This window comes from Puma concolor, chromosome D2, assembly GCF_028749965.1.
Source record: "Puma concolor isolate L17-30 chromosome D2, mPumCon1.1.hap2, whole genome shotgun sequence".
NCBI classification, from domain to species: Eukaryota; Metazoa; Chordata; class Mammalia; order Carnivora; family Felidae; genus Puma; species Puma concolor.
The window spans coordinates 82450154-82478141 of NC_141677.1; the positions used below are offsets into that span (position 1 = coordinate 82450154).

Genomic DNA, 27988 nt, shown 5'->3' on the forward strand with positions numbered 1-27988 from the left:
ACCCCAGGACTGGCTTAAGGGAAGCAAAAATCCTTTCTTAATAACAAGTGGGCGAAGTCAGTGATACTTTGGAGGCCCGAAAGGCCCTGCAGGATGGGCAGAGGTCTTAGGAGGAGTTTAAGAACCCAGCCCTCCAAGAATTTAACAGTCTCGCCCGAGTGGGTGAAGCTAACATGAAACACAACCACCAAGCCCTGACCAACCTGGTGTGTGCTGGGCCCCTTGTCATCTTTCATAGCAATGGGATAGTCTGTGTTTTTCTCTGCCTCTTGCTTTCTCATTCGGGAATACCTTCTGGAAATCCTCTCAAGGCATGTAGTATAGAACTAGCTCCTTTTGTAAAGGCCATATTATATTCCATGCTATGGACACGTCATCATTTATTTGTTCCCTTAGTAATGGGTCATCTCTCTCTGTCTCTCTTTTGCCGTAAGCTGCTAAAAACTGTAGCCCTTAATGCCCTCGAATAGGTGTCCCTCTGTGCTTTGATTTCTGCAGGCGTGGGATGGCTGGAGAGATGGCTTACATGTCTTTTTAATTTTAATACATGCTGCCATATTGCTTCCTAAAAAGACTGGAATTCCTATTTCTCAACCACCAATGTGTGAGAGTGTCCCCTCCCTGCATTGTCATCGCCAGTAGTTATGATAGGTCTTCTTGAGTGTCTGACTGGGTATAAAGTTATACACCATTGTCATGTGGCCAGTAGGGAATACGAATGTCTGTTTGGACATTATGCTGGCTGTTTTTGACATTTTTTGGTGCACAGCTCATCTTTTGCCTGGTTCGTTATTAGCGGTTGGGTTTTCCCTTTGGTTCGTTTGTAAGAGCTGTTTGTATAGAATAGATACCAATCCTTTGTCATCTGTGCTACAGATTCTTGAACCAGGTATATTTTTCTATCGGCTCTGTTAACCGGCCATTTCACCGATGGATTATAGCGGCATACTGAGTTTCATTAGCTCAAAAGGAGCCTAAGTAGTCTGGTATGTTAACCATCATCGTGGAAAGGTCCATAAGTGAAATATGGTGTTGATGGGTAACGGTACTATCTACTCGTTCAGGTGTGGGGTAGCTCACTAACATCACCTGAATTTTGTGTCACTTAAGCTTTTCAGATGTTCTCCAAGCAGGGCAGGGGGGCGGGGTGGGGGGAGATACTCACACGTGTGCTTGATGTGTGGGGAAAACAGTCTGATCTCTGAGCAGCTGTAACGCACTCAGAGGATCTCTGGTCCTTCCGGAAATGGAGTCCTGAAATTCTGTATCATTCTTTTTTTAGAAATCACACCATCCTCAAAGCCTCATCCACCTGTTGTGGGCAGAGTGACTCATCACAGCATTGAATTATACTGGGATCTGGAAAAGAAAGCAAAACGGCAGGGACCTCAAGATCAATGGTTGAGGTTCTCGATCGAGGAAGAAGACCCCAAAACGCACACTTACGGTATCATTTATACGTAGGTGCAGTGTTAAATTGCTTAACGTTTTGTTATGATTTCCTGATGAGCTGGAATGGTTTCTATCATTTCTAAAAGGACTTGTTTTGGGGCGCCTGGGTGGCTCAGTTGGTTAAGCATCTGACTTAGGCTCAGGTCATGATCTCACGGTTCGTGAGTTCGAGCCCCACGTCAGGTTCTCTGCTGTCAGCACAGAGCCTGCTTTGGATCCTCTGTCTCCCTCTCTCTGCCCCTCCCCCTGCTTGTGCGCCTCTGTCTTAAAAAAGTAAATGAAAACTAATAAAAAGAGAGAGGCTTGATTCTACTCCTATTTTAAAAGGACTCATTTTCAAATGAAAGAAAAGAACGAGTCACACCATTTGCACGACTTTTGCGAATTATAGAAGCACGAATTTGTGCTTTTGCGAATTACAATTTTTGGAAGATAAGTGTTAGCACCAACTTTGAAATTAAACCTCCTATACCTTTGAGAGCTTCTTCGGCCTCTGTAATATTCTAATGGTAGATTTTAAAACTCTGAAACGTAGAGACGGAATCAAGAGAATCTGAGAGGAGGTTCCGTCAGGCTGCTGGGTTTGGAGATGGCGGCTGGGCCCCCAGGTCTACCCTGGATGCCTTCTGGACCACCTGTCACATCGCTGTCCTTTGTTCGCTCTTTCCAGGCCATGCCGGTTCCCGGGTCAGGGCCTTTCTCGTTACCTTTTCTTTGAAGGCATTTCCTTCTGTTCTCGTATGGCTGGTTCCTTCACACCACGCAAACGTCAGGTCAAGTGTCCCCTCCCCAAAGGTCATCCAAAGTGGCAGTCCTTCCACCCAGGCATCCCCTCTGTCAGGACTTGATTGCTTGTGTCTTACGACATTTGGCTCTGCTGGCTTTGTCCAGTTTGCATGTTCATTTTGTCTCCCCACCAGTATTGAAACTCCATGAGAGGCAGGAAAGATTTCTGCTTGCTTAACACCCTGTCCCCCAGTTCCTAGGCAGTGGAGCCCTGACACACAGTGGGTGCTCTAAATATCTGTCGCACGAGTTAGTAAATGAACATCCCTTGGGGGCAATCAGGAAGTGCTTTATTTCTTAGTCTGCATTTCAACTCTTATTCCTTTGACAGCTTTGCCACTTGCAAAATGACCATGTTAGGTATACCAAACATGAGATAATAATAGGGTTTGGAACTGAAATGAATTTTGAGGTCATTGTAGATTTCGTATCCGGTCGTAAGCAGCAACACAGGAAGATCCTGTGTATCTCTGGCCCGTTTCCCCGGCGCTAAGGCTATGGGAAACTTTAGCACAGCCTCCCAGCCAGGATGCTGGCACTGGCCTGGTGAAGGGACAGACTGGCTCCAGCATGTTGCCAGCCTTTCCTCAAGGTGGCATCATGAGCATGCGAGGTATTCACAGAGCCTTCCACTGCCCTGACTGATGATAGCCCTGAGATTTAATGAACGATTCTTTGTATCTAAAACAAAAATAAAACAACCCCCCCAAAAAACCAACCAAAAAAACATCCCAGAAAACACCCCCAGACGCATTTATCTGAAATGCAGTTAATCTGAAAATAATTCCTCGCCCGACTACTTAAAAATGTTCTTTTAATTACGTCAGGTCGTGTGTTATTCTCGATCAGGTAGTTTCCATCTAAAAGCATGAATTCTTTTTTTAATGTCTATTTTTGAGAGCAACACAGAGTGCGAGTCGGGGAGGGGCAGGGAGAGAGGGAGACACAGAACCCGAAGCAGGCTCCAGGCTCTGAGCCGTCAGCACAGAGCCCGACGCGGGGCTCGAACTCACGAACCGTGAGATCCTGACCTGAGCTGAAGTCGGGCGCTCAACCGACTGAGCCACCCAGGCGCCCCTAAAAGCATGAATTCTGATATTAGAAGTGATTTGTATGGAGAAGGGAAAAGACTTCAGCCCCTCCCCCCCACCCCATTTCCCCTCACACACACTTGCACTTGGGCAAGTGGGGCCCTACTGGTTATGTCTCTACTTGCTCTGGTCTCCCTTGCGGGGTGGCCAGGTAGAGAATGTCCCCAGCGAGACCGCAGCCACGCGCCCTGGTTTCCAGGCGGAGGTGTCTTCTTCCCCCGGGGACCTGAGTGCTGTCTGGCTGCGGGATTCACCCGGACGAGGTCCTGACATTGCGGAGCTCACAGCGAGGCCTTCTAACCGCCACCCCCAAGAGCCTTCTGAAATGCTTGCCTTCCCTCGGAGAACTGATGCCAAAGCCTGACGCTAGGTGGCAGAATCAGACTGTGTTAATCTTGACCTCTTTTGCTCCATTATACTTTCTCTCGGTGTCCTTAAAGCTGGCAAGGCCGGACTTTGAAAAAGCGGTTTCGAATATCTGACCTTGGAATGATGGATTTGAGAACTTCTTTTTGACTTGTCAGTGTCCGTTCCCGTTCACGGCCAGCCAGGGCCGGTGTCCTCTTTGACGTGGGCTGTCCTCACAGCCAGTTACCCAGTTTTGTGAGATTTCCCTTCGCAGATGCTCCCCCCCCACCCCGCCTCTGCTTCCCCGATGATACTGTGGCACTTCCCCGCCATGAGGGTGCCAGCTGTATCTCCTGGACCATTCGTCTCCAGGTCCTACGACCATCTAGCACATTTGCTGACGGCATTGGCCTCTTGCCCTGTCTTCTGGCCTTTGATCCTTCCCTTCTGTCTTGCTAGGTTAGCTTTGTTAATCTTGCTTTTTTCAAATTCCCTTCCGTGGAGTCTCCATTTCTGGAAGGATGAAGGTCCAGCTCTTCAGACGATGCCTTTCGCAGTTGGCCCGAACCTGCCTTCCTGGTTGTCTCTCGTTTCTGAGCACGAATCTTCCAGTGAGATCTGTTTACTGTCCTTTGAATAGGCCTTGACCTCTCCTGCATCGTGGTCAGCCATTTTCCCCGATCGGACCACTCTCCCTGCCCCTCCCTTTCTTCCTCGCAGTCAGACTCCACCTGGACTGAACAACTCTTTACTAGCCTATTGTCTACCCCTCTAAATTCCTATGGCAACTGTGCATTTTGTTCATGAATCATTCATTCATGGTTATCATGCATTTCATTCAGTCAGTCAGCGTGTATTAATGAGTATCTACTGCGGGCCAGACATCGTTCTGGATGCTGGGGATGCGCACTGAACAGAGAGACACCCTTTCCTCCCTCGTGCTCAGAAAAACAATAAATGAGAGACAGAAGTGAAAGTAGAGGGTAGGTCAGATGGTGATAAGTGCAAGGAGAAAAAGCATAGGGGAAGTTGGGGGTTTGGAGCAGAGGTAGAGAAGGCTTCCCTGAGAAGCTAACATCCGGGTAAGAAGGGAGGGATGTCCGGAGCCTCGCGAGGATCTGAAAGAACATTCCAGGCAAAGGAAACAGCAAATGAGATGGGCCTGTGCCTGGTATGCATGTTCCAGGAACACTGAGGAGTGGAGTGAGTGAGGAGAGCCACGTAGCGTGAGGTCAGCGAGACGATGGCAGGTAGTCACCGGGGTCCGTGGGCCGGACAGAGCTGTGGCTTTTACCCCGAGAGACGGGAAAGCCAGTGGAGACCATTAATCTGAGGAGGGGCGGCCTGGCAGATGCTTTCCGACGATCACCCTGGTTGCTGAGGCGGGAACAGGCTTCAGGGAGGTGCTCTTGCCCTAAGTGAGGTGGGGGGATGATGGAACAGAGTGTGAGAAGTGGTTGAACTCAGGATGGTTCTAAAGACAGACTGGAAGTCTTTGCTGGTGGCTCAGATACGACACGGGAAAGAAGGAGCGGCTTCAAGGGGGCTGAAGCTGTGTCTGCACCTCTGGGACAGGAGAGCTGTGCGGCGTGAAACCTCAGAACCTCTGTGCTTTGGACAGCAGTTTATTTCCCCGCACGAAATCCCCACTGTGTCGGCCGTGGCTCCCTTCCACGCTGTCCTCCTCCCACATCCGCCTGGGCTGACGGAGCCGCCTCTGCCTGACTGTTGACAGTCACTGTGGCGGCGGGCAGAGGCCAGGGCACGCTGTTTCTGGAAGCTTCCACCCAGAATGACACGTTTCACTCCTGCTTCTGCTTCATTGCTGGAAGCAGATCCTACAGCTATGTCTGGGTTCAGCAGGACAGGGTTACGGAACCCTCGGGAGGGCACCAAATACTGGGGAACGGTGATCCAGTCTTCTGCTGGTGGCACCGAGGCGTTGGGCCGGGGCAACTCAAATAACAAAGATGGGAAGACGGGGAGGAGCAGAGCTCAGTTGGGACATGGGCTGGAGGTGGAGACATCGGAGCAGCTGGGGAGATTGGGCTGTGGGAGGGTCAGGGCTACAGAAATGAATTTCAGAGTCGCCAACAGGAGGCTGGATTGGAGCTGGGGTGGGTGGGGGGAGCACAGAGAAACGGCAAGTCTGGCAACTGAGTCCTTAGGTGTTCCAGTATTTGGTTTCTTTTCTTTTTTCTTTCCTTTTTTTCTTTTCCTCCCTCCCCCCTTCCTTCCTTCCTTCCTTCCTTCCTTCCTTCCTCCCTTCCTCCCTTCCTCCCTCCCTCCCTCCCTCCCTCCCTCCCTCCCTCCCTCCTTTTTTCTTTTCTGTTTTATTTTCCTTTCTCTTTTCTTTTCTTTCTAGACAGAGACAACACGAGGAGGGGAGGGGCAGAGAAAGAGAGGGAGAGGAATCCCAAGCGGGCTCCAGCTCAGTGCAGAGCCCAGCACAGGGCTTGAACCCACAAACCGTGAGATCATGACCTGAGCCGAAATCAAAAGTCAGACGCTTAACTGAGTGAGCTGCCCAGACGCCCCTGGGATCTTGTTCCTCACGTTCCATGTTTGCTGAGCTGCTGTGTCAAATATTTGCTTATTGACTGATAACGAAAATACGGGTGTGCGTTATGCTTTCCTCTAGATTGTTTTGTCTGTTTAGGTACTGCGCCTGGGCCGTGGGAAGTTGTGCTTCTCCCACAGGCTTGCTGCGCGGCCTCTGCTAGTCCCCCCCGCGGCTGGGCTGCGGTCCTTGTGGAGTATGGCCACCGGCAGCGGTGTCCCTGGGCCCCTGTGTGTATCAGGTGCTCTCCTTGGGGTCCTCTCGATGGAAGCGAGAGCCTCCAGTCTTCCATTAATGTGCTCAGTAACTCCTGCTTTCAGAACAGTTGTGTAATTTCTCTTTCCAGGGGTTACCAAGGAGCTGCTCACTTCAGGGCGACCTTACGATATTTGGCAACATTGGGTTTTATCGGGGGCACTTTTGGCTTCATTTTGGCTCAACTATGTTGAGTCTTTGACCCTTGACATCGAATTCCACTGAAGCTGGGGTATTATATTCAATTTGAGCTCCTAAAGGTCTTTTCATGTGCCACAAAGCCAGGGTTCATTTTCTGATTCACGTACCTATAGATATGGCTTTACGCTCACCTAATGACAAAATCCACTTAACTCTTGAGACCATGTGCCAGCCTGATACATTTTAGGTGGTGACGACGATGATCTTTGGACCATGCGGTTTTTCTGAATATTTACCTTGGTTTTAGAGCTTTCACTTTGATGGCAAATATATTTATACCGACTTTCAACCCTTCTGTTTTCTTGGATTCTTAATTCAGATTTTTTTATTAAACAATTTTTTTTGACGTTTATTTATTTTTGAGAGAAACATGGAGCGTGAGCAGGGGAGGGGCAGAGAGAGGGAGACACAGAATCCGGAGCAGGATCCAGGCTCTGAGCTGTGAGCACAGAGCCCGACACGGGGCTCGAGCTCATGGACCTGAGCGAGATCACGACCTGAGCCTAAGTCGGATGCTTCACCGACTGAGCCACCCGGGTCCTCCCCTCCAATGTTTTTTTCTTAATGCTGTTGGTATCATTTCTTCACTGTCTTCCTTATCGTTTCTTCTTTGTTGATGTGTATCAGTTACCCCTTGCTGTGTAACGAACCGCCCCCAAACTTAGTAGTTGTGCTTAAAGCAAAAAAATCATGTGTTTGCTCCCGATTCTATGATTTGGGCAGGGTGGGGAAGGATGGATGCGTGACCTGTCCTTTGCCCTCAGGGCCCTCGCGGTCTAGCCTTGGAGACCGACCACAACCAAGATGGGGTCGTAGTAGACGCAGCCCGCGTTCACAAAGCACTTCTGCTTGGTCTTTTAGGGATTCTCAGAGCGTGCCGATTCGATCACCTGGTATCATCATGATGCGTGTCTCCTCTCCTCTAGGGGATATGCGACAAAGTATGTTGTGGAGGGTCTGGAACCACGCACGCTGTACAGATTTCGGCTGAAGGTCACCAGCCCCTCTGGAGAATATGAGTACAGCCCGGTGGTCTCGGTATCTACGACCAGTGAGTACACGCACGCGGAACTCATTTACCTAAAAGTCAGCGAAGACGATAAGCGGTGCGGAGGTAAAAAGATCCTGCCTGTTGCCCGGCCTTCCTGGAAACAGACACGGGTCCACTTTTGAACACCGGGACGACATTGTTTACGGGCCAGGCCTGGCCGGCGCGTTGAGGGAAGTCGGCTTGTGCTTTAACAAACGGGGAGAACCGTGCTGGGGCCGGCACCGCCCTGTGAGTGCACATTCAGTACCAAAGGGTGGAGTCCCCTGTCTTGGGAAATGGGCCGCAGGGGTGTGGGCTGAGAAACAGGCTGCCTGTTTGGGTGTCTTCAGCGGAGGAGGTCTCCAAAGCGGTTTGTCCGTTTTGGACAATTTCAGTTCTACGTCTTGACACACACATCTGATTTCCGGCGATGCCGTGAGTGAGGAAGACTGAAGAGCGTGGCTTCCACAGGTGGGGCGGGTTGTGCCGCCTCTGACCAGCGCGTCCTTTCCCCAGGTCACGTTTGAGGGTGTGAATATTTTCTGTGATCGGTGATTTTTTTTATTATGAATGAATGAGTGAATGAATGATTTTTTAAATTTATTTTGAGAGAGAGCGAGTGGGGGAGGGGAAGAGTGAGAGGGAGGGAAAGAATCCCAAGCGGGCTCTGCTCTGTTAGCGCAGAGCCCCCCACGGGGCCCCAACTCACAAACCACGAGATCGTGACCTGAGCCGAAGTCAAGGGTCGGAGGCTTAACCGACTGAGCCACCCAGGCGCCCCTCTGTGATTGCCACTTTAAAACGTTTTAAAAATGTGTGTGTGGTAAAGATGAAAATGGTCAGGAATGTTCTTGGTGGCCTGCTCGCTGAAAACACACATCTTTTTTGAGTTGCACAAAGAAAATCTTCCTCTTGTGAGTAAAAGTAATTTAAATGTATTTACTTTGAGAGAGAGAGCATGAGCAGGGAGGGGCAGAGAGAGAGGAAGAGAGAGAGAGAGAGAGAGAGAGAGAGAGAGAGAGAGAGAGAGAGAGAATGAACCCCAAGCAGGCTCCATGCTGTCAGCACAGAGCCTGATGTGGGGCTTGAACTCATAGGCTGGTGGGATCATGACCTGAACTGAAATCAAGAGTCAGATGCTTAACTGACCCACCCAGGTGCCCCTCGTAAAAGTTACTTTAAAGTCTTAGTGAATATTGCATTTGGCATGTTTGTGTACACGCACACACACGTACGTATATATTATATATATATATGATTCAGGTTGTGAGCCTCTAAGATCTTCATTTGCAAACAAGGCACTGGGGGACTAGGGTCTTAGCTTGGCAAACTGAGAATTTAGTGACAGCCGTGAGTCCTGTACCTCCCCCAAGGTGCTCCGCTCACTGAGAAGGCCCAGAATTTCAGAGGAGACTTTGGAAGGGAAATGGTCAGTTACAGAGACACAGGTCCGGAAAGAGGGCTCGTCCTTAATGTGGTGGCCACGGAAGCATTTTCTTCATGTGGGGGTCAGGTTGCTCCTGGAGCTTTTAGGGGAAAGAAAGGAGGCAGAGCGTGGCCTCTGCTGTGTTGAGGGCAGGCACGGGGAAGGGAGGAAGGTTAGCCAAGGAACCTGCTGTTTGAATAGAGTCTCTGTAGGGGATGCCGGGCCAGCATGCTCCCCGCCGTCCTCTCTCCCCAGCCGCCCACAGGCCACCCGCACGCCCCACTGCCTTTGCCCCTTCTCTCTGGAGCGTTCCCGCCTTGGAGCCCCCCGTTCCTGGCACCCCTTCCCCTCCTGCCTGCTGAGCCCGCTCCACAGGTAGAGCCTGGGTGGTTCCTCGTGCTCTCCACCGTCTGCCATGAGCCTCCCTCAGCACACAGCTTCATCTCACCGCTTCTGATAACACTCTGCATCTTATTTTATGTATTTTTCATCCTCTTTGTCTCCCACCAACTTGTGTGCTTCTGAAAGGAGGCTGGGATGGGACGGTCATCTAGCATGTAGAGGCCCATCTCGCATAGTGAATTTTTTTTAAATGTTTTTATTTATTTTTGAGACAGAGAAAGACAGAGCGTGAGCAGGGGAGGGGCAGAGAGAGAGGGAGACACAGAATTTGAAACAGGCCCCAGGCTCCGAGCCGTCAGCACAGAGCCCGACGCGGGGCTCGAACTCATGGACCGCGAGATCATGACCCAAGCTGAAGTTGGACGCTTAACCGACTGAGCCACCCAGGTGCCCCCCATCTAGCATATTAAAGTACCATCTGGAATCTTAGAAGTCCTGTCTACCCATCCAGCATGTAGAAGTCCACAACAAATGGGTGGATGGGCGGTGGGTAGAAAGGCCCAGGGGCAGGATTAGGATGAGGAGAAACACTAATTGTCTCAGTTCACCCTCGCATCTCTCGGGAGATGGGCGTGTTTCCCCCCTGGCTGGGGCGAGTCCACGTGAACCGGCAAGGTGAGGGTGAACAGGACGCAGGACCCGCCACGGTGAACCTCGGGTGGCACTGGCATCTTTCGTCATATCGCGTCAGGGCAGGGGCTTCTGGGCCTTGTGGCCAGAATTGACGGGGTGTTTGGGTACCATTGGGAGCTCTTTAGGAAGGGCAGAAACCTTAGTCCCTTTCAGCTGACGGGGATTATGCCGCCTTCTTGCCAAGCTGGCTCCCGAGAGGCGGCCACGGAGAGCTGGTCCAGTAGTCCAGGGCATCTGTCACTGCGGTCCATGGCTTCCATGGGTCATTAGACAAGACCTGCTGCGGGGACCAGGCGTGATGGAGATGTGGTTCCTGGTGATGACCGGGGTACTGGGGCTTGCGGAGCATTTCTCTGTCAGGTCACAGCGCAGTGCTGCAGCCCAGACGCGGCCTCGGGGGCTCTCCTGGGTGACGAGGGTCAGGTACCGTCTTCCTGCTGGCTGCTGCTCTCCTGTACTATTATTATATTTCTAACACCCACAGCAGACTCCCTCCAGGAGGGCAGATCATGCTAAACGAAGAATTACAAATGTGAATATTCTACAAAACCAGTAAAAATGCTTCTGTGGGCTGATCATTTGCATTTAGTTTGAAAGTGTTTTAATGAGTCCCAAAAGCATGTACTTTGTTTGAATAAAGGATGCTCAGCTTTTTTTTTTTTTTTTTGAATTCCAGGTAAAGTACACGAGACTCTTGCTTAAATGAGGCATGCAATTTTAATCAGTTGGGCCCTTAAAAAGAGAAAAACAGCTGCTGCTTGCTAATTGGCAAATATCTCCTCCAATGAGCTCATCATTTATTCACTGCTTCTAATAGAGACTTAAATTCCACCAAGAAAGGTGTTCCCCCGTTGTGATATCTGCTGGCATATGTGTGGCCGAATGACCCTTTTACAGAACAGGGCGATGGCTTTCTGCCTTCTCCTCCTGGGTGGCCCCTCATGTGGTCCTGCCTGATGAGTTCCGTCCAGCGTAGGTGAGCATTCCCGGACATCCTCCCCACGGGCAGTATCCATTCTGTGTCTGTGTGTTTGTCATTGCAACACTCAGGGTAAACATTAGCTAAACAAGCCCACAGAGGCAAAGCCTGCCTTCTTTATTTTTTTTTTTTTAATTTTTTTTTTCAACGTTTATTTATTTTGGGGACAGAGAGAGACAGAGCATGAACGGGGGAGGGGCAGAGAGAGAGGGAGACACAGAATCGGAAACAGGCTCCAGGCTCCGGGCCATCAGCCCAGAGCCCGACGCGGGGCTCGAACTCACGGACCGCGAGATCGTGACCCGGCTGAAGTCGGACGCTTAACCGACTGCGCCACCCAGGCGCCCCAAAGCCTGCCTTCTTTATAGTCAATTGCACTTGACTGATGGCAGTCCCTTGGGCCAGGCCCACAATGTCTTAAAGGATTCAAGGGTAGGAGGAGTAGAACATTTGGCTCACCTGGAATTTCCTTTTTTTTGGGGGGGGGGGGAGGGACTCCTGTTTATGGGGGGAGATAGAAATGCTCTGCACTGTGAACATGAGCCTTTTCATTTCTGTTTCTCTGTCAAGTTCGCATAAACCGGGACTGTTCCATTCCTTGGTTGATTCACGTCTGGTGCGAACCCTCAGAAGCTCTTTGCCTTCCTCGCAGTTTTCTGAGACGGGTTAATGAGTTAACGCTGCGGATGATAGTTTTTTATGCCCCGAATGATGGTTCTTGCTTCCTTTTGCTGAATGAAACTCAGCAAGGAATGATGAACAATTTTGCTGTGTTCCTTCCCTTCCGTGAGACGTCCTTTTGTTTTCAGATCAAGTTACGAGGGCACTGGTTACCTCTTGCAGAAGCCGGACTAGGCGATACGTTCATTTAAATTATGTCCTACTCTCAAAGTACTCCAGTCTTGGCTGCACGCAGCACTCAAGCTTCTAAGCCCAAAATGAGCTTCTTCCATTTCCGGATATTTGCACGCTGCGGGGCTTTGTGGGTAGGACGCACCAGGGGGTGCCCCCTACTGGGACAGCTGTACAGGTCATGTCAGACAGATGATGCCGATTGGAGGCGGTCGGTGCATCAATATGCTGGGATACCGCGAGTGCTTTTAGAGCTTTCTTTAAAATCTCAAGAAGTTAGCACTTTTCTGGAGCGTTTTAGTCTCTGGCATTCCCTTTCATCGAACACTTTGTGAGGGGGATCATAGTTGTTTATTTAAGAAGTCTGCTTATATTCAAGGTTTAATACGATTGGAAGCATGCGATGGCTTGGTCAGCTACCTCCCACCCGAGGAAGGAGCGTGGCCTTGTGAAAAGACTCGTTTTGAGGTCCGATGTTGCCCACTCCTACCTGCTGGACCTTGGCCAACTCGCTCAGCCTTCCTGGCTCTCCGTTGTGTGTTCTGAAGAAGAGTCTAGGAAGCCTTGTGTCGAGTCCTAGGTAGAGCTTACTCAGTGGGATTTGAGTTAGGATGCCATATTCTAAAAGTCAGTAGGACTAGGATGAGCTTCCTGTGTTCTTCTGGATGAGTCTATGCAAGTTGCTTGTTTTTGTATTTTAAGTGGGGATTGAAGTTTGAGAGTCACAGGAGGGGGGCTGTTTGGTGGGGTAGCAGATGCACAGTTGCCCTCCTGCTTTTCTCCTCCTATCTGAAGAAGAAAGGGAACCTTCCATGGGTTTGTCTACTCAAGTATGGATGGGTCACCTAATAGATCACTTGAAGTCCATATTACTCTAGCCCCGAGTTTCTCAACATTGGCACTTTTGACATTTGGGGGCTGGATCATTCTCATCCTGTGTGCTGTAGGATGTTTGTCGGCATTCCTGGCCTCTAGCCAACAGACGTGACGACAAAAAAACGTCTCCAGACTTTGCCGAATGCCCTCTGGGGGCATGCGGAGGGTGTGCAAAACCCTGCTCCCTTCCCTAGCCCCCAGGTGGAACCCCCAGGCTAGCCATGATCTTCCTGGGAAGGCCCGGGGACAGCGGTGGGTCCTGTCCCTTGACGTTTTATCATGATACTTTTATTTGAAGCTTTTGGCCTAAAAATATGTGCGGGATGAGGAAAAGGAAGTACAATGTGGCTAAAAAAAAATCTTTAGGAGATTGGCAAGCTCTAGCAGACAAAATTGTTATTTCAAAACGGTTTTAACTTGGCTTGACTTTATTTTTACCAGAAGAAAGGGTATCAGTTAAAAGGTCACTCTGATAGCGATCCCTACATTCTTCTGTCCCCGGTTTCCCAGCAAAAATCCTCCAAGGAAACCAGTAGGAAAGTGGCTCCAGTGCCCAGGAGCTGACATCCCACAGCGTTTTTCCACCATAAGGAGCAGGAGCAGGGAGTTTTACTTCCCACCGGGCAGCGATGCGCAGGGGGCCTCTGCAGAGAGGGCGGTGAGGTGGTGGGTGGGCCCCAGGAAGCAGTCTGGGGTGCAGTGTAGGCGGTGGGTGTTTTAGGGTTTAGGATACTAAAGGGAGGGGAACGTGCTTGTCTTGTTCTCTCTGGTCAGTGTCAAGACCGGACGCGTGAGTTACTTAATGAACGTTTGTTGAATGAATGAATGAATGAATGAGACCTTTGAGCTGCCGGAACTGGGGATTATCAGCTCGGTACCCATCTGGGTCAGGTGCTAAGTGCGTGTAGGGGGCTGGGCGTAGGCAGAAGAGCATGGTGGGGCTGTGCCGCATAAGGGCAGCCGCCACGCCCCAATGCCACCAGCTCGACCACAGACCCGTGTTGGATATTAACCGGGTGCCCGGTGCTGTTCTGAGTGCCTCCCTTGTGTCTCATTTACGCGTAAGTGTTCACACAATTAGGACGTCCATGTGAAACCAGTCAAGTCGTGGAACAAATGCCTTGAAAGATGGGCTTCCCTCGCCTGGTCCTTTTTCCTCCCACGCTGCTCATTTCTGAACTTCAAGCCTTTTCTCCTCTCTGAGGAGTTCCTGTTTTCCAGCACAGGGGGACGCCCTCCCTTCTGCCCCACTTCCCATTGTGCCTTGAGTATTTTGCAGAACCCTCTTCCTCGCTCTTCTCCACTTGGCAGGCTCTCCCCCACAATCGGGCTTTCTCACGGCGGTCCCCCTCTGCGAATGAGCCCTTCCTGCCCCCGGAAGCTCGGGAGAGACCGGGCCAACCTGAATGTTACATTCTTGGGAAGAACTGAAATTTAGGATTTCAAGTATCGAAGCAATTTAAAGCAGATTTGTTTTAAAGGTTTTATTTTTTAAAATTTATTTTTGAGAGAGAGAGAGAGAGAGAGAACCAACATGGGAGGGGCAGAGAGAGAGGGAGAAAGAATCCCAAGCAGGCTCCGCCCTGTTAGCATAGAGTCCGACGTGCGGCTTGGACTCCCGAATCGTGAGATCGTGACCTGAGCTAAACCCAAGAGTCGAACGCTTAACCGACGCAGCCACCCAGGCGCCCCTGTATCGAAGCAATTTATTTTTATTGTTTCTTCAAGCAGTTTAGTGACTCTTTGGCAAACAAAACCATATTGTGACGATAGTGGGGCTTTTCCTGGCTCATAAGAGGCGTGTATTAAGTCTTAGGAAATCTGAAAGCATTATTTTCACATATCAAAACCACACTCACAAAGTAATACTCTTAGAACTCGAGACTATCCCCGGTCCTTAGGACCATCTAAATGTTCTTAATGTACGGAAACAAGGTCTTTTTCAGTAAAAGAAGTTCAATAGGAAACCGAAGATCTACTTAACGGAATAGCCAAGTGCCTTCTTGGAGGTGAACGTGTGAGCATCCACTCCAGTCCACTGGGTGGGGGGCGGCGGGGGAGGTAGCCAGGATGAATCTTCTCTCTGTGATTTTGGATGACTGCTTTCCATCTTCTTTGTTCAGGAGAACCCATAAGTAATGAGCACTTTCATCGAGCTGTCAGTGTGAATGATGAAGATTTGCTGGTTCGAATACTTCAAGGAGGGTGAGAGAAATCTGCCTTAAATTTTTTTTTTTTTAATTTTTAATGCCCAGCAAGTGCGTAAAATCACACTTACTTCCCCCAGATTTTCCATGCCTTCGACATTGCTCCAAAATTGATCTACGGTGACTAGTGTGAGTTCAGCATAGTTAATAAAGATGACCTTTATGCCCCGTGTAAATCCTATATTTTATAATTATCTAATGAAAATTGAAGATGAAAGTGAGAAGTCTGGGTGTCCTGTGTTCTTTCCCAGAAATAATTTCTGACTCTGGCTTCTCTGCCATAGCGTTTAGGCACCTTTCACCCCCAAGGTGCCCATATTTATCTCATTCCTGATGAAATGAAGGAATCATGACATCAGCTGTTTCTTGTTCAAAAGGTTGGTAAAACGCTCAAAGAAAGGTAGCCAATACAGTGGCTACGGATGGGACGTTGAGGCTGCCTCCTAATGCAAAGGGGACAATGTAACTTAGATTCTTTTTGAATATCAATAGTTTGGAGTGTGTGAGAAGACAGGTCATTTGCGAGTAGGGCTCTTAAGTTGGCGAAGAGAGGTATCCCACAAAAAGCCAAGGTTTCTAAACTGGTATTTAAGAGCTCTGCTTTCCTCCTTCAGTGGCAGTGTTTCTTGTCCGTTAGGTGAGATGGGAAAGCATGTCTCCCCCAGCGTAGGCTCGTGGTGGACCAGTGTCTGAACCGAAGACCGTGTCCCCTGCCATAGGCGGGGGAGGTACTCCTCATAGAGTGTCCCATCTGGTGGCATCATGGTTCTGAGTTGAAGGGATTGCTTAGTCTAAGTGAAATCACAACACTTTTGTCTCCTTGTGCCTTTGAATCCTTTTAAAATATTAGGCGGGGCAGTTGAAGACCACAGAAACTTAATGGCCCAGAAGAAATCGGAATTTTTGGGAAAGTGAATCATTGTGGCCACCTGTGCCCTGCGCGAGACATCAGCGGTGACTCTCCAGGGAGCCATGCCAAGCACGTTAATCTCTTTTCTCCGTGTTTTTCCCAAGAAACGTTAAGGTGGATGTTCCCAATAAGTTTGGCTTTACCGCCCTGATGGTCGCTGCCCAGAAAGGATATACCAGGTGGGGCTCCTCCTCTCGTATCTCTGAGTGGTTGAACATTTGTCTTTCCCCAAAGGCTCCGGTCAGAATATGGGCGGGGAGGGAACAGAGCATGCAGGAACCCCACTTCTTCTCCCTTTCCAAAACCGTGCCACGTAAGGGCGGAACAAAAACTAAGCTGTGTTTTTTTCCTTTTTTAACTTTTTATTTATTTATTTTTCTTTTTTTAATGTGTTTTTTTATGCCTTTATGTGTTTTTTCTTTTTGTTTATTTTTGAGAGAGGGAGCATGTGTGTGAGCGAGTGGGGGAGGGGCAGCGAGAGAGAGAGAGAGAGAGAGAGGGACGGAGGGAGAGAGAGAGAGAGGTGGGGACAGAGGACCCGAAGCGGGCTCTGCGCTGACAGCAGAGAGTCCGATGTGGGGTTCGAACTCACGAACTGTGAGATCGTGACCTGAGCCGAAGTCCGATGCTCAACCGACTGAGTCACCCAGGCGCCCCTCAGCCGTCTTAATCACGAAGTTCTACAACAAGCAGGAGGCCATGTAAAAATGTATAAATCCTATGGTGAGGAAGAGAGGTAGTCACTTAATTGTATTTTCTAATATATTTTATATGTCCCAGGAAAACTGGTTATTGGAATTTGAATTTCGTTAGAAAAAAATAGAGCGGAAGGGTATTGATTCTGAAAAACCAACTTTCCTGATAGGTTGCTAAGATATAATTTTCACTGACACACTCCATTATCTCTATGCCACACAGAAGCATAAATACGAATAGCCTATTTTTCAATCATGTTTATATTGAACTACTTAAGTGCCCATTTTGGAAAAAAAGACCTATATTTTATCAAATGCTGCCGTTCGAAAATCTATTTAAAAGGGTCATTAAAGTGACAGTGGATTAGTTTGATAGTATAATGTGTTTCATGTGATATACTTTGTTTCCAATGAATAATTCATGTGAGGGATAGACGCCCCCTCCCCCTTTTTTTGGTGTTGAAGGGGTAGTTTTCTGGTTTAAAAACCTCCTGCCTTCGAAGCCAGCTGGCCTCTGAAGATAGAGAAGAAAGTATGGAGATGGGTCTTAAATGTAGTGCTGTTTATGGTTAGTGCATCATCGTGGGTTCCTACCCATCAAAGCTACGGATCTAGTGACATTCAAATTTGTCTCCTTTAGGCTTGTGAAAATCCTCGTTTCTAATGGCACGGATGTGAATCTGAAGAACGGGAGTGGCAAGGACAGGTAGGTGGCTAACGTGCCCTGAAATGTCCCCCGACTTGTGTGACTAGGCTTGTGCCCAGCGGGTTTTTGATCCAACCCAAATATTTGATGCAGCTTCTTTCGACAGGACTGTATCCCAACTGAAAGATGTCGATGACAAAGTCTGGCTTGTTCATTGGTATACTCATTCCTTTGTTCAGCAGGGTGTTTATGGGCCACAAATTATAATGCACGTACCCTCAGTCAAAGATACGACCCAAGAACTTTGTGCGGCAAAAGCTCGGGGTGCAGTGTGGGAGAAGTTTTCGAAAAGATCGTGCAACTTGGCAACCTATATTTAGAGAGATAAAAGAATGTTCTACAAGGACTTAAAAATAATCACTGTTCTAGTGATTAGGTTTAATTAACTGATTAATTCTAAGCAACCCGTATTTGTTGGGTAGAACAGCGTGGAAAACGCAAGGGCTTTGCTCAAGGAGCTTAGAGTCACATCAGAGTGCAGCTCAAAGGTGTGTGCCCTACAGACTAGTGTCTAAGGGTGGCTACAAAACACTGGTCACCTTTGGTGGGCCACAAGGGAAAAATAGCAATTCCTAAGCTCAGAAAGCCTAACCCACTACAGGCTATGAACACACACAGTAATGGATTTTAAGGAATGCTTAAAAAAATCCCTTAAAAAGTTAAAAAGTTTTCTGAGTAACCCTTGGGTTAATTTGGAATTAAGCCTTCAACTCAAGGAGTTTGAAAAAGAATAATACCAACTTAAAGAAAATACGGACCTTGAGAGGTAGGAAAGAGGAAAGAAAAGGAGAAGTTGATTAGAAAACTGAAGGATTGTTTGGGGCACCTGGGTGGCTCAGTCACTTGAGCGTCTGTCTGATTCTTGGTTTCGGCTCAGGTCGTGATCCCAGGGTCGTGAGGTTGAGCCCTGCATCGGGCTCTGCGTTGAGTGTGGAGCCTGCTTAAGATTCTCTCTCTCTCTCTCTCTCTCTCTCTCTCTCTCTCTCTCTCTCTGTCTCTCTGTCTCTCTGTCTCTCTGTCTCTCTCTCTGCCCTTTCCCTGCTTGTGCTTTCTCTCTAAAAAATAAAGTTAAAAAAAAAGAAAATAGATCGTTGAATAACGTAAGAGCAAAAAAACGCAAGCTGCTGCATAAAAAAAGCTACACGAGAAAATGGACCAATTTATTACCAATCTGAGAAAAATTAGAATTTTGAAATGGTACATAGCCATAGTTAGAAGATCTTTTGGAAATTTAAGAAGAATAAATAGAATTTTGGAAGGGTCCGTAATAGTGGCGATAGAGGAAATCTCCATGTAAAAAGAAGATGGTGCACTTGTGTCTATGGTAGTAGAGTTGAAAATTTCATGGAAACTATCTTTTCGATGATACCTTTTCTGAGAAAATTTACATGACCAAAACCAACCCAAGGCGCAGAAAATCTGCAACAACCAATATCCATGGAAGACATGAGAAAATTATTAAAGGATTACCTCCAGCACAGGTTCTGTGGCTTGACGGTTCTACCCATAAGCTTGCTCAGATTTTAGGTACCGATGACTTTGAACTTTTCCAGAGCAGAGAGGAAGTTGGAAAGTTAGAGGATAACCTGACTGCTAAAGTCTGATACAAAGAAAGCTGCTTATGTGTTGATATGTACACAGGTATTGATGTCTCTTCCATCCCAACTCACAGGATCATGCAGGAGGGTAAGGAGGTCTAGATTAGGAAATTTCTTAATATAATGCTTCCTGTTAGTAGACCAAAGGTGAAAACCTGTGTATGTGTAGACACAAAACAAAAATTTGGTGCAACTCGGCCCCTTTAGTAGTTAAAGTACCTTCGTCTTTATTTATTTTTTTTTTTTTTAAATTTTTTTTTTTTTTCAATGTTTATTTATTTTGGGGACAGAGAGAGACAGAGCGTGAATGGGGGAGGGGCAGAGAGAGAGGGAGACACAGAATCGGAAACAGGCTCCAGGCTCTGAGCCATCAGCCCAGAGCCTGACGCGGGGCTCGAACTCACGGAGTGCGAGATCGTGACCTGGCTGAAGTCGGACACTTAACCGAGTGCGCCACCCAGGCGCCCCAAAGTACCTTCGTCTTTAAAGTGCAGGATGCTGGGGCGCCTGGGTGGTGCAGTCGGTTAAGCGTCCGACTTCAGCTCAGGTCACGATCTTGCGGTCCGTAAGTTCGAGCCCCGCGTCGGGCTCTGGGCTGATGGCTCAGAGCCTGGAGCCTGCTTCCGATTCTGTGTCTCCCTCTCTCTCTGCCCCTCCCCTGTTCATGCTCTGTCTCTCTCTGTCTCAAAAATAAATAAACGTTAAAAAAATTTTTTTTAAAGTGCAGGATGCTTTCAGTCCTGTCATAGTGTCTGGTACATGAGAGGACCTGCCTCTGCTGATGAAGTGAGTCCTTTGATTCCATCACACCAAGTTGTGTATCGTGGAAGATGGTCAGCTGGTATCCTTCTCAGTGTTGACAGATTCCTTTTAAAAATTAGTAGTGAAGCCCACGAGAGTGGGTGAGAGCCAGATAGCTTGATGTCAAATCCAGATTCCTCTATGTTCGGGGCATAGGACGTTGAGCAGATTACTTAACCTCTCTGACCTCAATTTCCCCGTCTACAAGACAAGGGTAACAGAAGTACTTCGAGAATTGTGAGCCCTTAACAAGTCAATATATGAAATGCATAGAACGGTGCTTTGGCATCTGGTAACTACACGTTGTATGTTACTTCGTGATCGGTATTCTGGAACACCGATCAGTCTGGCGAGATATGAAATGGAGTAAGAGTTCTGCACCTTCCTTGCAGTCCCCAAGAGAATCAGCTTTCAAAGACTTGGACTTGATAAGGAGGTTCGGTAAAGGGGCCAGCTACAAGATAAAGGAAGAAATCGTCTTAAATAACAGCAATAACCAGTTAATAAATATAATGAGGGAAGCAAAATAGAATAAAAGTAAGGAAAGTGAGAAATTTGTATTCAAAGCCTATAAAAAGTACTGAGAGATCTAAAAGTTTAAAAAACAGGGACATATTCCATATGCTAGGATGGCAAGACTGAATCCTGTAAAATTTTCAGTTTTTCCCAGATTAATAATATATTGACCCAGTATAGCCTCACAAGGAATTATTCTTGGGAGCCCATCGAAATGGTTTTGTGATTCACCTGGAAGAACGAAGGGACGACAACAGCTATTACCTTTGTTGGAGAGAAGTGTGGAAAGACTTTGGACAGTTATTAAAATGCCTTATAAAGTTATAGTAATTAATGTAGTATGATCCTGGCATAAATACTTGGAAACAAAGATCTATAGTGTGAAATAGAAATAGGTCCCCATGGATGTAAGAAGTTTATGATGATGGGGGCAACACAGCCTAATGAGGAACATGTTAGAAAAAGCTATTTGAAGAAAAATTAAATTCTGGCCTTATATAGCCATGCACCCAAATAAGTTCCAGATGAATTAAGAATTAAATGTAAAGGGCACCTGGGTGGCTCAGTTGGTTAAGCGTCCGACTTTGGCTCAGGTCATGATCTCACAGTTCGTGGATTCGAGCCCCGCATCGGGCTCTGTGCTGACAGCTCAGAGCCTGGAACCTGCTTTGGATTCTGTGTCTCCTTCTCTCTGCCCCTCCCCTGCTTGCACTCTGTCTCTCTCTCTTCCTCTCTCTCTCAAAAATGAATAAACATTAAAAAAAATAATTAAAAAAGAATTAAATGTAAAAAACAGAACCATAGAAAACACAGTATATATCTATCTGATCTTGCAATGGGAAAGGCAAAATCATAGATATAAGTCACTAAGGAGAAGATTAAAAGCACCTGACACATTTAAAAAAAGCTTAATTACAAACTTAAGGGTAGTCTGGGGGAAAGATTTGCAAATACATTATAGAGGAATGACTGGCATCTTTAATCTAGAGAAGATCCACATACAACCTCCCCCCCCCCCCACCAAAGACACACAGTAGAAAAGAGCAGTTTACACAAAACGACAATTCATAGCAGAAAAAATCAAAAAGCTAACATGCAGAACTGCTAGTAATAAAAATTACAAGCGTATTGTCATATTGTTCATTAAAAAATGATAGTAGGGGCGCCTGGGTGGCTCAGTCGGTTGAGGTCAGGCCTCAGCTCAGGTCATGATCTCGTGGTCCGTGGGTTCGCGCCCCACATGGGGCTCACCGCCGTCAGCCTGTCAGTGCAGAGCCTGCTCTGGATCCTCTGTCCCCCCTCTCACTGCCCCTCCGCCGCTTATGTGCACGTGTGTGCTCTCTCTCTCTCTCTGTCTCTCAAAAAATAAAACATTAAAAAAATGTTAGTGGTGCTGGTGTAGGTGAATAAAATGGGCTCATGTTACTTGGATGCAGTTGACCAAAGTGTAAGTTGATGTACTCTCTGTGGAAAGCGATGCATCTAAAGGGAGCCTGAAACAGCTGCATGAAGCATTGGCAGTCTATGTACTCAGCAAGCACCGCGTGCCTTGGGCAGGTCAAGGGCCCACTGGCTCTCTTCCGGGAGTCTCCAAGAAGTGAAGGCCTGCATCAGGATACAGAAGTGTGGACGTCTGGTTCCAGCCCAGCCTAGGCTTGGGTCTCAGAGCTGGACATTGTCTTTATCACTCAGAGACTTTGTAGAATTGCCCTCTTGGGAAGACCTTCCTCCCCCTCACCCCCGCTCAACTCTTTGTTTTGAAAAGTTCAAACATTTAGCGAAGTTGCAAGAATAGTACGAATGAATTTCTATATACTCACCACCTAGGTTTGGCAGTTGTTGAATCTTAGCCGTATTTGCTTCTCTGTCTACATTTTTAGTAGCTTTTAACTATTTTGAGGCTGGTAGGCACCATAACCCTCTACCCCTCAATGTTTCAGTTGCCTAAAAACCAGGCCGTCAACCTGCATAACCTAAGACACTTCACACGAATTCCTCGACATCGCTGATGCTCCCGTCACTTATTCAGGTCTCCTCACGTGCCCTCCGAAAGGTCACCATGGCTTTATTGGGGAGGGGGCTATGGGGCAAGACCATGATCCAACTAAGGCTCATACATTACATCTGGTTGTCCTATCTGCTTAATCTCTTTTATTCTAGACTGGTCCTCCATCCATGTTTTTTCTGGTTTAAATATTTTATTTTTCTCCTAGCAATGACATTTTGAGGAGACCAGACCAGTTATCCTATAGAATGCTCTCTGTTCTTGAGTTGCCTAGTTGTCTCCTACTTGCGGAGGCAGCGTTCACCTTGTTCATTTGTCCCTTTATTGCCAATGAAGTTAAAATTAGGTTTAAAGGCTTGATGAGGTGCAGGTTAACTTTCAGAGCTAGTGTTGTGACTATCCATCAGGAAGGCATGTTGGCCCACAGTTGGTGATTCTAGGTTTGCTCATTTGGTTCAAGTGTAATGACTAAACCTCTTCTTTGTAAAAATGTGGTTTCCCACTGAAATCAGCAAATTATCGACGGGCTGATCATTCGGCATGGTGTGAGTGTCCTGTGCTCCCTTAACCTTTTACCCAACAATTTTGCCATCCACTGATGGTCCTTGCCCAAATCAATTATTTAATTTGGAGTTGCAAAAATGTGACTTCCTGATTCTGTAATTCCTTCCATGTTGATTAGCTGGCAGGCTTCTATGAAAAAGGGCTTTCCCTCATCAACTGAGGATAGTCTACATTTCATTCTACAAAGGCAGACTAAACGTTTAATTATTTTCTTTAAATACCAAGATTTAGAGTATGGAATTGGCCAAATAGCCATCTTCAATAATGTCAAAGGAGTTATTTTCTCCCCTCTATTTTTTTTGAATATCTTCATGGACTCATGGATATTTTTAAATCCAATGTCTTACTCAGTTACAGTGATACTTTATTTTTTTGTAATTGCAATATAATTCACACACTCCTTTAAAATTCGGCACTTAAAGAATGTATTAACAAAGTTGTGCAACCCCTGCCACTGTATAATTCCAGAACATTGTCAATCAGCCCAGAAAGAAGCCCTCTACTCCTTGGCAGTCCCTCCCCACTTCTTCTCCTCCAGCCCCTGGAAACAGCTAATGTTCCGGTTCTATCCCTGTGGGTTTGTCTGTTCTGGGCATTTCACGTAAATGGAATCATAAAATATGCCTTTTGTATCCAACTTATTTAGTGCAACGTCTGAAGGCTTTTTCAGCATTTCACATGAATAACCTTCGGGGCTCTTCTACTCACGTTAGGATTTCTTGGTTTAAGCCGCGGAGGGTGAGATGTGGACCTGAGTTTGGCAACTGCACTTACAGCTAATGCTGCTTCTTCTGTATGTTGCAGTCTGATGCTTGCGTGCTATGCGGGACACCTGGATGTGGTGAAATATCTCCGAAGACACGGTGCTTCTTGGGAGACCAGAGACCTAGGAGGCTGTACGGCTCTGCACTGGGCCGCGGACGGAGGCCACTGCAACGTGATCGAGTGGATGATAAAAGATGGCTGTGAGGTACGGGATCTTCCTTGTCAACTACACCTGTGTCCTTAAGACCTTGAAACTCTGTTCCACAGGGTTGAGGAGAAGCAGAGTCTTATGTGGATGCCCTTGATTAGTTCAACTTAAAAATGCTGCAGAAAGTTCTCCGACTTCTCAGTGAGAAGGTTCCGGAAGCCTTGGGAAAAGAGATCACCGTAGAATTGATAGGATAGTGAAGCTTCAGATTGTCATGGAGGTTTGTCTTGTGTAGGAAAAAACAAAACAAAACAACTGATGAATCCAGAGCTGGACTTGACCATGCTTCCATTTTGGTTGTTCCTTTGTTCATTCGGTCATTATCTGTTCACTCGGTCTGTCAGCAAAACTTTACTGAGCACCTGCCACGTACTGGAGACTCTCTTAGGTGCCGTAGACACAGGATGTCAAGAACCCTCGGGGCGCCTGGGTGGCGCAGTCGGTTAAGCGGCCGACTTCAGCCAGGTCACGATCTCGCGGTCCGTGAGTTCGAGCCCCGCATCAGGCTCTGGGCTGATGGCTCGGAGCCTGGAGCCTGTTTCCGATTCTGTGTCTCCCTCTCTCTCTGCCCCTCCCCCGTTCATGCTCTGTCTCTCTCTGTCCCAAAAATAAATAAACGTTGAAAAAAAAAAAAAAAAAAAAAAAAAGAACCCTCACAGCCATAGGGCTCTTTGTTGCCCTTGGAATTAGACTGTCTTTATTCTTGGGTTGCTTTAAAGATTCTTCATCACAAAACCCTTCCAGAGAGCAAAGGGATCATGTCACAAGCAGAGCATTTCAGCTCCTAGGGCCTTTACCTTGAAGCAGACGGGTGGGTATCCTTCTGGTATTTTCATGTTATCAGAAAGTACAAATTTGGTTTAGCAAATAGGATCGGCATTGTTTGGACTTCTGTAGCTGTTTGAAGGTCAAGAAGAAGGATTAGCTCAATCATGGTGATTGCTGATAACTTTGAGAACTTTAGCACAAGACTGGAAAGAAGTTAGATAAAAATTTCAAGGCCCGGAAGTAAGGAATCGTGGCAAACAAAATGCTGTCCTCACTGAGATTGCCAGATGGCGGAGAGCACTGAGAACTGAAACCGTTGACCTGGAAAATAAACCCAAACTGGGAAAAGTCATGTCTCTTGGAAGATGTGGGCGGATTTGTTCTAGCTTGTCCCTGAAGTGTGTTTGAGGGAAGCCCAGGCCTAATTGTGGGGTCTCACTGGCCCCTGCTGATGCCTTCAGCGGCCTGAGGAAGGGGCCCCTTGAAGGAAAAACTTCAGTCGTTAAGGTAATTCCTTTTTATTACGTTTCTTGTTATCTTTGTTTTAGAAAGCTGCACAAGAGGTCAGAAGGATTAGCCTGTGGGCCTCGGTGGCAGGGCCGGGTCCCACCTGCCTTGTGTGGTAGTGAGAACCTCAGTCTCCTCGTTTGGTTTATGATGAACTCTGCTCATGCTTTGGTCCCAGTAAAAGTCTGTAGTTAAAAATGGAGGTTGACCTTTGCTGAAAGAAGGGCGTGTCTCCGCCATGATCCTTTAAATACTATAGTTTTGGAAACATAGACTTTCTGGGCTTCAGATACGAGCACACTTATTGGGGGTAAATTCTCTTTCCGTAGTGCTGGAGTTACATGAATGTGTCCACTGAAGATCTCTACGTGGCTGGCGGGGGGCGGGTAGATGATGTCAACATGAGTGCCTCCGTGTTTTTGCCAGAGGGGTCACCCATTGTTTGGGTGACTTGGCTACAGGAGGGATCTGGGAGCCAAGCAGGGCATTGGGGCCACCCTTCTGGAATATGATGATTTTATACCAACAGCAGCTGACTTGTGTGGGGAACCATCTCCGCATTTAATGAGCCATGTGACCTCGGGAAAGGCGTTTGACTTCTCGGAGATTTGGTTTCATCATTTGTAAAGCATCAATAAAAGCGCCTACCCCTAGTTAACCCTCAGAACCAAACGAGAAAACGTGGGTCAACGTTCACCGGAAGACCGCATAAAGCACGATGTAAAACAAGGCGATTATTTTATTATTTAAACATAATGGAGTCTGTTGCTCCAAGGTTATTTGTTATTTGCATGACAAAGAGGTGCAAATCCTAATGATGTTGCAGAGGATAATCTCATACATACAAATAACCTGCAGCGTTCCCAGGACTTACTGGCAGTTTCTGGTTATGTTATTCCATTCTAGTGTTTTACTAACATCTTTGTGTAATCCTTCCGTAACACAGTTAGGGGTGTTTGTGCGTGTCTGTGCACACACACACACATTTTTTTTTTTTTAATGTTTATTTTTGAGAGGGGGCGGGGAGAGGGTGGGGGAGGGGCAGAGAGAGAAGGAGACACAGAATCCGAAGCAGGCTCCAGGCTCGGAGCTGTCCGCAGAGAGGTCCGTGTGGGACTCGAACTCACGGTGAGATCATGACCTGAGCCAAAAAGTCTGACGCTTCACCGACTGAGCCACCCAGGCGCCCCAGGGGCGCTTCATTTTTTCTATTCCGTCTTTCAACCATTTGAACGAAATGTAGATGAAGATACCAGTGTGAGGTCCCGGGGCCTCCCCGCACCCTGTACAGGTGCCTGAACACAGCACCTCACTGCATGTGAGTGTGCGGTCTGTGGGCACGGTCCCCTTGCTCCTCCCCGTGTCTCGGTCCTCACCAGCTCTCCAACTCGGGGGCAGGGGGGTTGGGTCAGTCACCATTCCTTTGTAAGTTTCTGATGAATACTTTTAGGGAAAAGAGACTGGACTCAGGGCAGCTCTTCCTCTGGCATAAAGGTAGACTCTGCGGACACGGGCTCGGGATGGACCCCGCTCATGAGGGTGTCTGCGGTCTCAGGAAACCAGAAGGTAGCCTCTCTGCTGATCGAAGCGGGAGCGGATGTGAACATGAAGGATAAAGACGGAAAGACCCCTCTAATGGTATGCCACCCTTCAGAAAACAGCCCGGCTTTGTGTGCGCCATTGGGAGGAGAGCCGCTTCTGTAATTAGCCAATTCTGGTGAATTCGGCCGTGCGCGAGCCCTGGGCCTTGGCTGCCTGTATGTATTCCCCACCGGCCTGTAGTGAAGGCATGACAAGGTCGCTACAGTAGTTTTGTTGTCTTCCTACAACTCTTTCCTTAAGGATTACCAGCCCCAGCCCCCTGGGCCTTTGCAGGGTCCCAACAGATCTGTTAAAGCAAAGGACGTGCTGCTTTCTGTGCTGGTCCCGCCTGGCGTTTCTCTCTCGTGTCATCTTCTTGGGGAGAAAGGCAGACTCTGCTTCCGTGTCCCTGGCGCTCACCTTCGCCCCAAAGCTGCGGTGGCCCTGGCTGGCTCTGCCTTCCGGAGAAATCGGCTGGCCGATTTTCCGGGCCCGCCTGCACGGGGTCCACCCTGACCGCCGGCCGCATCCTCCGCAGGGAGGGCGGCCTCTCTCACACCCCGCTGACTTTTGTTTCTCAGGTGGCCGTGTTGAATAATCACGAGGAGTTAGTCCAGTTACTTCTTGATAAAGGGGCAGACGCAAGTGTAAAAAATGAGGTAAATAACTCCTTCTTTATCTAAAGTCTTTCCCTGGAGGAGAAATATATACATATACATGCATATATACCTATATACGTATATACATATGTATATACGTGCACATATATATATACGTATATATGTACACGTATATACGTATATACACACACACACACACATGCATATGTATAATCTTTGTTGTTTTCACTTTCAGTTCGGCAAAGGTGTCCTAGAAATGGCCAGAGTTTTTGACAGACAGGTTGGGATGCTCTTGGTGATTTTCAAGGCTAATTTTGTGGTACTTTTAACATAAAAGAGCCCCGGACCCTTGGATTACCTTCATCTGTTTTTGTTTCTCTAGAACGTGGTCTCCTTATTAGAAGAAAGGAAAAGAAAACAAATGGCGAAGAAGCCCTCTGTCTGCTGAGCCGGGCCCCACGTAGCCCGACAGCCCCGGGGAAACAACGTCCCACGTTTGACTATTTGATTTTATTTCTTTGATTGGTTTGAGTTTTTTTATTTGATTATTTATTTTCGTTGAAGGTTCACCGTGACTTTTGTAACGTACAACTGTTTCCCACTTTGAAATACATCTTTTTACCTACGCACGCGGGCCTGTGGTGTC

At 47.7% G+C, this 27988-nt stretch overlaps 1 protein-coding gene across 1 annotated transcript; it reads left to right on the top strand.

Annotated features, from left to right (window-relative positions):
- The first annotated feature begins 1026 nt into the window (after positions 1–1026).
- FANK1 (fibronectin type III and ankyrin repeat domains 1) lies at positions 1027–27971 on the top strand. Its single transcript, XM_025918298.2, has 11 exons — positions 1027–1039; positions 1283–1460; positions 7620–7744; positions 15015–15096; positions 16113–16187; positions 17344–17409; positions 23698–23863; positions 26636–26779; positions 27304–27381; positions 27578–27622; positions 27725–27971. Exons 1-11 carry the CDS (start codon positions 1027–1029, stop codon positions 27788–27790), a joined length of 1038 nt encoding a protein of 345 aa, XP_025774083.1. The 3' UTR covers positions 27791–27971.
- The last annotated feature ends 17 nt before the right edge of the window (positions 27972–27988 follow it).